This window comes from Diplotaxodon limnothrissa, linkage group LG22 (assembly GCF_057381915.1).
Source record: "Diplotaxodon limnothrissa isolate DT_005_m linkage group LG22, D_limnothrissa_male_GT1.1, whole genome shotgun sequence".
Taxonomy (NCBI): domain Eukaryota; kingdom Metazoa; phylum Chordata; class Actinopteri; order Cichliformes; family Cichlidae; genus Diplotaxodon; species Diplotaxodon limnothrissa.
Window position 1 is genome coordinate 11,432,372 of NC_140616.1, and position 12,072 is coordinate 11,444,443.

At 39.8% G+C, this 12,072-nt stretch overlaps 1 protein-coding gene across 1 annotated transcript in view; it reads left to right on the top strand.

Moving 5' to 3' along the window:
• angpt1 (angiopoietin 1) overlaps positions 1 to 12,072 on the top strand; it is a 57,920-nt gene that overhangs the window by 29,804 nt on the left and 16,044 nt on the right. The window contains exons 5-7 of the mRNA XM_085346077.1: positions 997 to 1,124; positions 2,887 to 2,988; positions 7,312 to 7,478. Coding sequence (XP_085202203.1) covers positions 997 to 1,124; positions 2,887 to 2,988; positions 7,312 to 7,478 — 397 coding nt within the window. The remainder of the gene's footprint in view (positions 1 to 996; positions 1,125 to 2,886; positions 2,989 to 7,311; positions 7,479 to 12,072) is intronic.

The following is a 12,072-nucleotide window of genomic DNA, read 5'->3' on the forward strand; positions in this document are numbered from 1 at the left end:
TCAACAATAAAAAACAGTGGTGTGAAAACTGAGACCAACCCCCTTCTATGAGAGGCGAAAGGCAGGGACAGCGAGGAGAGAGAATCGGAAGGTATTTCCACCAATATAGTATGGCTTGGAAAGTAAATAAAAACCACTTGTTATAACAGGAACTTGAAATTTATAGCTTGTAGTATTTTGTCCTTACCCCCTTGCTTGGTTTCAAAATAACGCTGCCATAATTATCAGCAGATGGAAATGGATGCAGCTGGTCTGTCACAGTCTAAAGCCTTCTCTCAGAGTGTGAAAATATCCAGCAATGATCACCTCTGTGCTGCAAATGAATTGGTTGCTCTAAAAGTTGATCTGGTGGTTACGCTCGCAGTGAGAATTTTATTATCTTTTTTCTTCCCCCTGTGAAATATGTAGATCTGAAATATTGCAGATTGTATCAGCTATGGGTTTGGTGCCAATTTGTGATTCTTATTAAACTCTACTTTTAAGATACAAGAGGTTGCACATTTTGTGGCGTTCAAGTGATAAAAAAAATGTGCTTTAATTGTTTGAGACTTCAAGAAGGATTAGTTAATATTTTTTTACTGCATGGAGTGAGATTAGAAGATAAGTAAACTCACGTTTGTGCATTTTTATGGAGCTGGAGTGAGCTCAGTGTAAAAATGGGAAGCATGTGGAAACAACTGTCCAAGCTCACTCCACAGCTCATATAAGACTTCCTTAACCTGTCACACAACCAGGCAGGAAGTCGTTCATTTTTCACATCCAGCAGTCCTGTCATTTCCAAATTTCTTTGTTTTCCTCATTAAGCAAGTAAGAGAATTGTCGAGTTTTGGAGGTTTTGAGATTTTATTTTTCAACTTTTGAACACCACATATGTTAAACAAATGGCTTTAATTGTAAACTTCAGTCAAATATGACGTAACCTAGTGTTTTCCAGAGAATTTTCACTCATTGAGGTTATGCAGACAAAAACATGACGAATTTCTTGTGTATCTGCAGTTGTTCCTAACAGTACAAAGGTCATGGAAGAAGAGAAGAGGTTTCGGGACTGTGCCGACCTGTACCAGGCTGGTTTCCATAAGAATGGCGTCTACACCATCCACGTTAATGCACAGGAGACCAAAAAGGTGGGAAGCCGTGATATCATGCAGCCAGCATTTCTCTGTAATGTGAAAATATCTCAGCTTTCGTCACCTCTGAGGAGCATTTTTATAGTGAATTTACAGGGTTTGACTTGGTTTTTTAAAAAATATTGGACTCCGCTTTCTCTGCATGAGCTAAAACCAACCCGTGGGATATTAGCCAATGATGAGTGTCAATGATGAGTGCTAGCTGCTGCGGAAATATTGAAAGCTAAAAATACATTTGGCAGCTCTGAGAGTTCAGGAGTTTACTAGGGAGGTTAGGTGCGAAACAGGACACCACACTGCTGAGCATGATGACAAAGGTATGTGTGTGTATGTATTTCACATCTACGCTATTGAATTTAACTGAAGTGTATTTATCTGTTATGGCACCAAATATAACTAATCTAAGAGAGAAACCCAGCTTTTCCCTTTGAGCGAGCCCTTGGCCAACTTGGCTACGTTCTCTGATTGATGAGAGCGATGATTTCATGACTTAGGGAGTTTGTGTGCGAATTTCTGTTCATAGCTGTTTGGCTAATCTCCTTTTGAAATTTAAATTCACACAGCATTTTAATGTATAATGTTACTTGAGCTGTTGTTTATTATTCCAGTCTCCACGAAAGATGAGGAAACTATGGAGGATATTTGTTAAACAGTAGGCTATCTAAGCTTCAAGCCTCTGGGTGGATAGCTCCCATAGAAGCGTCTGACGTCTTTTTGGCTGGAAGATGTCCTGTCGACTTCCATGGTGTATTACTGAGAGATCTGCTAATTTTGTTCAAACAAACCAAGTTTGAAAAGTCTGTTTTTTTACATCTATCAATCCATTTCCTTCCGCTTATCCAGTTCAGGGTCGCAGCGGGGCTGGATCTTATCCCAGCTGCCACAGGGCGAGACAGTTGTCTTTTTAGAATGAGCTATATAGGAAAACTAGCTGCTGAGGAAATATAGCTAGCCTACCTGTCTTTAGCCTGGGTTCTTCATGTCAGCACTGAAAATTATTTTGTGTATGTTACTTGCTATGCATAAAAGATCGAAAAAATTTAAGTTAATTTAAAAAAAACATTATTTTATACTATTCTATACTTTTAGCGATGGTTGTAAAGTGGATGGTCATAGCATGTGTGTGTGTGTGTTTGGCATGCATGAAGAGCTAGTCTTAAAAAGAAGGGTTCTGTCTGGGCTACCGCTTTAATTATACCCAGGCTTTGTTCATGTGTGTTCAGCTGTGTGGTCTGGCTGAGGTGAGAGACCTTCTCCGCTAAACCCCGGGGTATCCGCCTCAAAACAAAGAGTAACACTGCAGATAGAGTGCCAGTACTGCATTATCAGCTTACACACACTGAGGTTAAGGGTTAAGGGCCACATTACACCCAGGTGTCTGCTGGTATGTGTCCATCCTGGACCTCCACTTTGATTTTGCAGAAACAAGGACCACTGATGAGGAACATCTCGAGGGAGCTGTTGAGGGATAAGGAGACGCTGATTGAGTTTGAAGAGGACCTAGATACATTGCATTCCCAAAGATGATTCATCGAGAAAGCAAGAGAAAGGAGTGTCTAGAACCAAATAATTGTCCAAGTGACCCTGCTCTGTTTGTAAATGCCGCTGAGAGTTGAAATGTTGAATGTTGAATTCATTAGTTTGGTAGTTACGTTACATCTTCAGGCTATGCAAAGACCTATGGGTGTTATCAGTGTTCTATCACCTTCATACACAGTACTTTCCAACCCTCCCTTTCTGTCCTTTTAACATTGCATAGGTCTACTGCAGAATGGAAACAGCCGGTGGCGGATGGACAGTCATCCAGCGCAGAGAAGATGGCAGCGTGGATTTCCAGAGAACATGGAAGGAGTACAAGATGGTGAGACAAGACAAATACGTGCACGCACTTCTCCATCCATGCACTCATTCATATCCATTAAAAACGAGAGGATAATGTTTGTTCTTTAAACACGAGACAGTAAGTGAATACACACCCAGAAACTGAGTGAGCGCGCTCATCTGTATCCATTAAGCATAAATTACGAAACCGTACGATGAGCGAGACCTCCTGTTTCAAAAAAATACGCTTCCACTGTGTGATGATGAAAAATATCGTGCACACTTTGGCCTTTACTGAACATGATGAAAACATGAGAGTCGGGATGCACTGATCCAAGACCATTTGGAATGCTTCGGCCAGATGTCATTCCTCTTCGGCAATATCTCCCGTCGTTTTTGTATTAGCAAAATTGTCTAGGGTGTCTGAGACTTGCACTGCTCCTTAGCCGAGGCTTCACTGCTGTTATTCTTCCTCTTCTCCAACAGGAAATTACTACCTAAATCTGAAAACAAAGCATTTGTTTAGTCTCAGTCGAGCTGGGCCAGGTGTTTGTCATCAAGGATAAAGCTGTGCATATTTGCATTGAGGGTGTTAACATTTCCTACCTAGGCTGTGTTTAGATGGTAACTTGGATTTATTTTTTCTGCCTGTTGAATTGCTAGTGTTTGCTATAGTAGCTGCCTGTGTATACCTTGCACTTGCTTTCAGTTAATGTTTCCTCTTTCCCCGTATAATCTGTTTCTACTTGAGTTTTTACCTCATCTCTCAGCTGCTCTTGTTGTACAATTTATCAGTAAGTGGGAAAAGATAAAGCCATTTGGGGAATTACAAAGCAGAGAATTTGCACACTGGACCAGATATAAACCCACAGCAGTTTTTCAATGAGAAATCTTCATGTTGGCGTTTTTATTGAAAGAGCCTGAACAAAAATCAACAAAAGCAATATTGGAATAAGGCAGAAATCTCTCATTCAAAGCGACCTCAATCTCACTCTTTTGAGGTAAAATAAAAAGGTGAAAGGTCAGCAGCGTAAACGGTAACAGAAAGATATAAAATGATAAAAAAGAAAAGAAAAAAAACCCCAGTGGAAACCTTCCTGCCTTGAACAGGTGCACAGAGGGAGTGCACGGAGTGCATTCGCAGGACTTGGCTGACATTTACGCGGCTAATTAACAGCTTAGAGTCTCCTTGAAAAGTTTAGAAGTCATCAACAAGTGTTTTATTGTGTTATCAATTTTCACATTCTTGGTCTCCCAAGTCTTGTACTTACACATTTATTGTATTTAGAAGATCTGTTAATATTTCAGCAAAACCTCAGACTCAGTTTCTTTGTGAGACCACAGAGGAATGTGGCGTGTGCATTAAAATATGATCTGAAGATCATGCATGTAAGTGCATTATCAGGTAACACCTTTATTTACAGTAACTGCTCAGCTGCCCATCAGTCTGAGTCACTTCTAATGTATTAATATCATGCCATGTGTTTAAGGGGGATCAATGTCAGCAAGAAAGCAAGCATTTAAAATGTGTTTGTTGTAGTACTAGATAGTACTTGAAAACTGGCTCCTTGGACCTTCAGCTAATGCAAAAACAGTTGAATTATTGAGCTTAAGTAGTTTAAGAAAAAAAAAATACATATATATATATATATATATATATATATATATATATAGCTAAAAGCTGTAGATAAACATTTGAAACAAAAAAAACCTTTAAAAATACCCATCAATGTGCATACACTACATGACTTTAAAAAACCCTGGATTTAACTAAGCAAATAGTTAAGAGCCTTCCTATTGCACAATAACTTCAGATATTAATTGTTTTGGCTGGCAACAGATTATTTAATCCTAACTGATGCGAAAGGCCATTTCAGAAGGATCAAGTTATTGGCCTGCTTCAATCAACGAAAACAACTGAGGAGATTATTGAAGCGAATCGGGTTTGGAACTGCCCAACATGTTATTCAAATCTGGAATGAGAAAGAAATGTAGTTGGAAAAAAAGTCTTGTATGATTGGAGTGGTGAAATCAAATAGTAAAATAATCAACAGTATGTTTAGCAGTGAAACTGGGAGCATTTCCACACAGACGATGTGAAGAGAAGTCAAGGAATTGGAACAAAAAAACTATGTAACCTTAGGAATATCACTTATCTGTGAGGCTAATAAAAAAAGGCTTTAAGTTGCTACAAGGCATAAAGATTTGACTCTGGAGCAATGGAAAAAGATCATATGGTCTGAGTCTAGATTTACATCTTGATGCATGCTCAATCATCCAGGTAAGTTCTTCAGTCTTAGATGACTGCAGGTTTCCCCAAAGTTATAATCTTATAATCTTATACAAATGTACGGTTTATAAGATTAGGGAAACCTGCAGTCAGCTGAGACTGAAGAAGTCACTTGGAGGAGTGATGAAACGTGTCTTCCACAGAAAACGCTGAGTCCAGATGAATAGAATCAACTTTCGGAGAGTCTAGATTTACTCATTCCAAAGTGATGGCTGGAACATGTTAAGAAGAGCAGCAGATAAATGTTGGTGCCTACAAACGAGCCTGCAGAGGCAGTGTTGTGATCTGCGGTTTCTTTATTTGGCCGGGTCTAGGTTCATCAATGTTATGTTCCCAGATAATACAGTCAGCTGTCTACTTGAATATATTGAATGACCAGGTTTTCCCATCAGCTGATTTTTTTTTCTTTCGTTGATGGCACCGGCTTATTCCGACATGACAACGCCACGCTTCATCAGGATCAAACGGTGAAAGTATGGCTCAAGGAGCATGAGACATCATTTTCACACATGGATTGGCCTCCACAGTCCAGATTTTAACCCCACTGAGAAGCTTTGGGATGTGCTGGAGAAGACTTCATTTGGATGTTCAACCCTCCCATCATCGGGACAAGATCTGGGCAAAAAAAAGAATTTGTATAAGTTTATTGAAGGATCGCCATGGTGCCGTCATCAAAGCTAAAGGCGGTCCAATAAAATATTAGTGTGTGATTTTTTTTTTTTTTTTTTTTTTTTTTTTGGCTGTGTGGTGTATAAGTGATAGGATGGGTGGTGCTAATAAATGACTAAAGCTCCCCTGACAACCAAAAAAAAAACAAAGGTTGGGAACAAGTAAGTCAGTAAGAGATATGAGATCTACATATGAGATATGAGTGCTCAACATACACATTTCCTTTTTATCAGGACATTTTGAAAGTGTAACTGACATGCAAACCGAGCGCTCAGTCCAACAATATGACTAACCATCTCCTCATCTTTTTGTGGGCTGAGTGATGTAGATCAGGTTTGCGTGTGAAGAATCACAGAGCTTCAGAATTATATGAGGGAAAACTGTCAAAAGATCCCCACATGCAGCCTCTTCCAAGCAAGAATTTTTGAGATAAACTGTGGTCACAGTAGGAGGCATTGGATCAAACTTAAAGCCTTTTAGATGGGAACATCTCATCAGGAGCAAGATCAATTGTAGCGACAGAGAGAAAAAGAGAGAAAGTGGTAATGGGCCCCAGCCTTTTTCTCTTCCACCCACTCAGCAGGACATGGCTAAGGCCATAGGAATGCCCCGTATTTGTGTTCCCTCGTTGCTATTCTTTGTCACTACACACTCAGAGCACAAACACAACTTCTTTCTGACTTTACCGCTTTGACAATTTCAGCCCCTCTGTTTTACAATCATTAACGGAGCAGCCTTGACTGTCCTGTCAGACCTGTAATGTCATCTTGCTTAGTGATATTCCCCCCTCTGTAATCCACTGCTCTCGCTGCTGTCAGAAGCACTTTGCCTGTGACCGGGAGCCACTGTGATCAAATACAAACTTTGGAGTTTGTTTGAAGGAGTGTCCATGCATGCGGTGTATGTTTTGGGAACGAATTCTTTAAGTAATAATGACTTAAACATGTGTGACTTTAGTGGAAGACAGAAATGGAAAAAAGGTGTGCTTCTAATTCAGCTGGTATCGATTTTTGTAATTTTATAGATAGGTAAGTCCATCCAAGTTAAAGACTGGGCCAAAAGCATGCTCAAGAAACATGTAAATATGTCTAATATGTAATGGAAGTCTTATCTATTTGGGGTAGGACGCTACAGCAGTACAAGAACATTTCTGCTGGTGGATAAACAACCACAGCATTTATTATCAGAGACGGTTTGTTCTGATCTAATTGCTGATTGATAAAAAGGAAAAAGTAAATTAGAAAATTCCTTCCCATTCATGCCATAATCCTCTAGTGTGAAGATGTTATCATCCAAGGGAAAAGTGATGAGATGAGCAATGAATAATCTCAAGTTTATGCTTTACAAAAAGTATTGTCAGTGGTATTTACATGCTGATTATTGAATTTTTCTTTTCCATTGCAGGGTTTTGGGACCCTGTCTGCAGAGCATTGGTTGGGAAATGAGTACGTTTACCAGCTGACAAACCAGAGGCAGTATGCCCTCCGTGTAGAGCTGACCGACTGGGACGGGCTCCAAGCCTTTTCACTGTACGATCGCTTCCAAATAGGCAGTGAGAAGCAAAACTACAGGTAATAGCAGACAAAGTGGGGGATTGTTGTGTTTTCAGGCCAGTATTTGCTTATTATTGCCATGTTACCAGTGTTGGATGTAGCCAGCTACAAAGTAACACATTATTGTAGTCATATTTTATTGCACAAAAGGACATAGCATGATGGTAAAGTGCAAATTGCATCCAAAACAGAAACAACTGTATTATACTGCAACACAACACTCAGTCTGTGCTAACATCTGCACCATAAGCTCTTTAAAAGATGGTCGAAGCTTCTGTGAGGTTACCTACTGGTTTCTGAAGTCCCATATTGAAGACTCAAGTGGAAAGTTTCTGCAATTGCCATCTTGGTTGCAAACAAACGCATGAGACAAGGAGGGTTGTTTGACTTTGAATCGCATGGTATGACTACAATTTGCAAAATAGACTTCATGTTTTACTGAATATGACACAAAACGAGTGATCGAAGGCATAAACTGATCACTAAAGTGTTTATAGACATCAAGACAAAAAGGAACATCTTGTCTTGATGTCTTGTTGCCTTGACATCAAATGTAGCTTATTTAAAGGGAGAATGCTAACACAAAGCTAATGAATGAAGCCCGAGTGATGTTAGAACTGCGCATGATTAGCGGCCCGGCCTTATTAGCGTGACTGTCAACTAAAAGGCAGTTTAACATTAAAATCTCTCTTCACACATACTTCACCTTCAGTGTGGCAACACTTTCAGGCCAACTCTTTAGCTTAGAACAAATACCACCAGAACCAATGCTATTCCAAACACTCGTACTTCGTGTTTAGTAGCAATTAGCAAATATTAGTATGCCAGCATGGTGAAGATTAGCCTGTTAGCTTTGTCACTGTTCACGTGTTAGCATGATGCCACTAGCGCTTTGCCCAATGCACTGCTGTGTCTCATTACAGCTTCAAAGCCTGCCATAGTTCTAGGCTTTTGCACAATGTTGACACAGTTCAGTCCAAACACAGCAGAGTGTCAGTCAAGTTTTGGCAGTGTTCAAAGCCCAACAAACAATCAAAATTATTCACGTAATATGGAAGCAAACAGTCTTAAAGCATAAAAATATGTTTTGAGTCACGGTTACATACACAGAGTGAGTCAAATGAAAGCTATTACACAGCCTGTGTGGACAGAATTGATTAAGAGCGAAGTATATTTGTTCCATCAGACAGCCGTGAAATGAATGATTGAAACGGCTGTTGTGTAAACAGTAAAGTGCTTTCAGAACTCAACTATCACACAACACAATGGGGTGTTTAATGTGCGTTCGGGATTTTGCCCAAGGGTACTTAGACTTGCAGGCTGAAGAAGTCTGGGATCAACCTGCCTCCTGAGCCACGGACTTCTCAGGGTGTGGACAAAGATTTGGTGTTCTCTTCACCTTTTCGTGCCTACATCATTGCACGTCTGGACATTCTAAGACTGTATCTATAGCATATATCTGAAACGAAGCAAGGAAAAAAAAATTAGACCGGAAAATAATACTTTAGCGGTAAGAAAAAATGTTCAAAAGTGTTAAGATTATAACCATGAATTGTAACCGAGCTTTCCAGACACCTCAATCATGTCTTTCCTGTTATATAAGTCTGTGGTCAGGTTTGTCTCTTAGCAAATTCCTTCCAGCCCAAATGTATTGCTTGTCATCGTCTCTTCATTGCAAACTGTACTTTGATTTGATGGATGCTTTGTCCTTGCGTGTTGCAGGGCAAAGGTTTCTGTTTTCTTTTGAGGGGGTTAATGATAACAGGCTTCAAACTATGGCAGATGCTTGGCCCACTTAGATGTGGAAAACTGATGCAAATTCCAGAGCTCCAAGCAATTGCTGGCTTCATAGGCGAAGGTCTGACATCTCCAATTCACTGGATGGCTGGTTCTCTGTGATAAGAAGTCCTTTTAGTTTCAAAGTGACTTTTGTTCATCTTTGAATGATGAACTAAGGAACAAGATTCTGTGGTTGAAAGCCTTTACCACAATCGGTCCAGAGCTCCATCAAAGAATACAAGCTTCAAGCGTTTCCCTGCAGCAGCAAGGCCGGTAGGCCTTTTGCCATATCTAATTTTCAGAATAGTCCTGCGACGACAGGGGTTTCACTTTACAAATTTTCTGTGTTGAGAAGCTTGTACCTGGAGTGGGCTGTGTGTTTTCTCTAAGGGTCTGGAGAATGGATTTCATTTAGGCGGAAGAGATCAAGTTGTCTTTTTTTTGTTATGAGTTGAAGTTTTGAGCACTCAAAATGTGAGGGCCGAATGAAACTCCATCCCTTGTTGCTTTCGGTCTTTATTTCTTGGCTGTGGTTCACAGATATGTGAAGTGCAGGCCAAACGTATTGATCAATATGTACTTTATTGTAAAAGTAAGAACTTTATGAAAGTGTTCAAAAGCTAAACACCATCCTACACATTTACATGCATTTCATTCACACTCATTTTTACAGAAACAAATGCATTTATTTTTTAACACCCTAATTCCGTTTGCTTTTTTTCACACATGATTTAACAGTGATTTCTTACATTTTTATGTAAAAACTGTTGTTTTTGTCACACAGCAGCAGGCAAAGGGCATCCCCAGCCAATCCAGGCTGTTTTCAACTCAGTTTCATACTGCTAAGGAGACATGCAGATCTCTATAAATAGATATGTTCTCGAAAAATAGTTGTGGTATGATAATCACTCATTGCTGCTCTGAAACATGGGCCAAAACAAACCAGATGGCCAGTCCCAAACAAACCGGTATTGCCACATTCTGTTTTGGGCTTTTTTTCTTCTGCTTTGGCACCTACTTCCTCTTAAATGTAAAAGAATCTGCAAGTTTGCCAGAAAGTTCGCCAGACTGCATTTATGTTGCTTTAAAACTTTAAAAGCGATAGCAAGTGATAGGGCCTGTGTTCTAGCTGGTTTTAAAATATTTTCTTTCATCTGAGGCAATTTACTGGAATACTGACTGCGCCAGCACTAGTCAGACAAACATTTATAAAGACCTTATACTGTACAGTCAGTCAGTGTGTTTCTTGCTTTCTTTCTTTCACGAGCATGCACTCTCTAAGCACTAAAGAAAGCAAGGCTGTGAACACAAGCACCACTTGGAAAGAAGGCAGAATTATAATCTAGGTCCACCATTGCGCACGACTCACCATTTATCATAAACAATACTGAGAATTGCTCGCCAGGAAATGCTTGTCCTGCTGCCAGCGTCTTGTTTCATCTACGTATACTGTGAAGCACAAACCACTCAACTTGTTGAGAGGGAGGGAGGTGTGCAATTATTTCTTTGTGAAATATTGGGTCCTAATCCTTTGCAGATGAAATCATGTACACAGCATAAATGTCACATTTATTACAAGTGCTGTAAAAATTTGGACCTGCTATTTATCTTTCCTCGGTCATCGGATTCTTGTGGGGTTTGCCCACTACAATAAAACTGTTAAAACAGCGCATTAGTAATAGTCAGATGATTCAGATAATTTGGGTAATTGATTTTAGAGATGGACCGATCCGATATTACGTATCGGTATCGGTCCGATACTGACCTAAATTACTGGATCGGATATCGGAGAAAAATAAAAAATGTAATCCGATCCATTAAATATCACGAAAGCACCTCACAAAACTTGCAACACGCCGTAACTCACCTCAGAACGTATGCATCACGTGATAGAGCAGCTGTGGCATGCAGGACCTGTCGGTGGTCTGGATAGCATGTGGAGCTTCGCTAGCAACCTGGCATTTCATCTCCGACAAAGTTATCCCCGAGAGAAGTAAAGCAAGTGTGTAAGTCCATCTCTGAATGTTTGTAAAGCATTCCCACGTTAAGCTTAACAAGCGACTGCCTCTCGCTCTCCGGCTGCTACTTCAATCGTGAAACTGCTTAAATCAGCTGATCGGCTTTTCTGTCGCGAGTCTGTCTCTCGTTTGTTTTTGGTCCACTTTGCGCCAGAAAGAGCAAACCAGCGGCTGAACAACAGCAGCACGTTTAAGCTTGATAAGCTGTTGTTAGAATTTATTTAATATTAATTTCTACACCAGGATCTTTTTCTACGTAGCTGACGCTGGTAACTGTGCAGGGGTGGATCTAGCAAAGTTTAGCCAGGGGGGCCGATAGGGCATTAACTGGGAAAAGGGGGCACAAAGACATACTTTTCTTTCTTATTCTCATTTAAAATGTCTAGCTTTTAATAAATAATTATCTGACACCCAAAGTTTTAATTTGATGTAAAATGAATAGAAGTCAATTACTGTACATAGTGACTATTAAGTCTAATATATATACCCTAGTAAGCTATAGTACTTTTTACTTTGGGAAGGTACCATCTGTGCAGTCTGCAATTTTGTTGAAGAAAGATGTTGAATCTATTTAATATTTCTTGAAAAATAATTGATTTCTGTGCATTTTTTTTCACACTGCATCAAATTAAGGTTGATTACGTCGATTAAGTATCATGAGGTGGAGCGTGAGGGGTGGTTCCCTATTTTTTATTTATTTAATTTTGTTGTTGCTGGGAGTTGGAACCCTATTAGTTAGGTTGCTTAATATTTACGCTAAGTACTCTTTAAAATACCAGAATAGGGAGGATGGTGTAGGTCTAAGTTTATTAGAT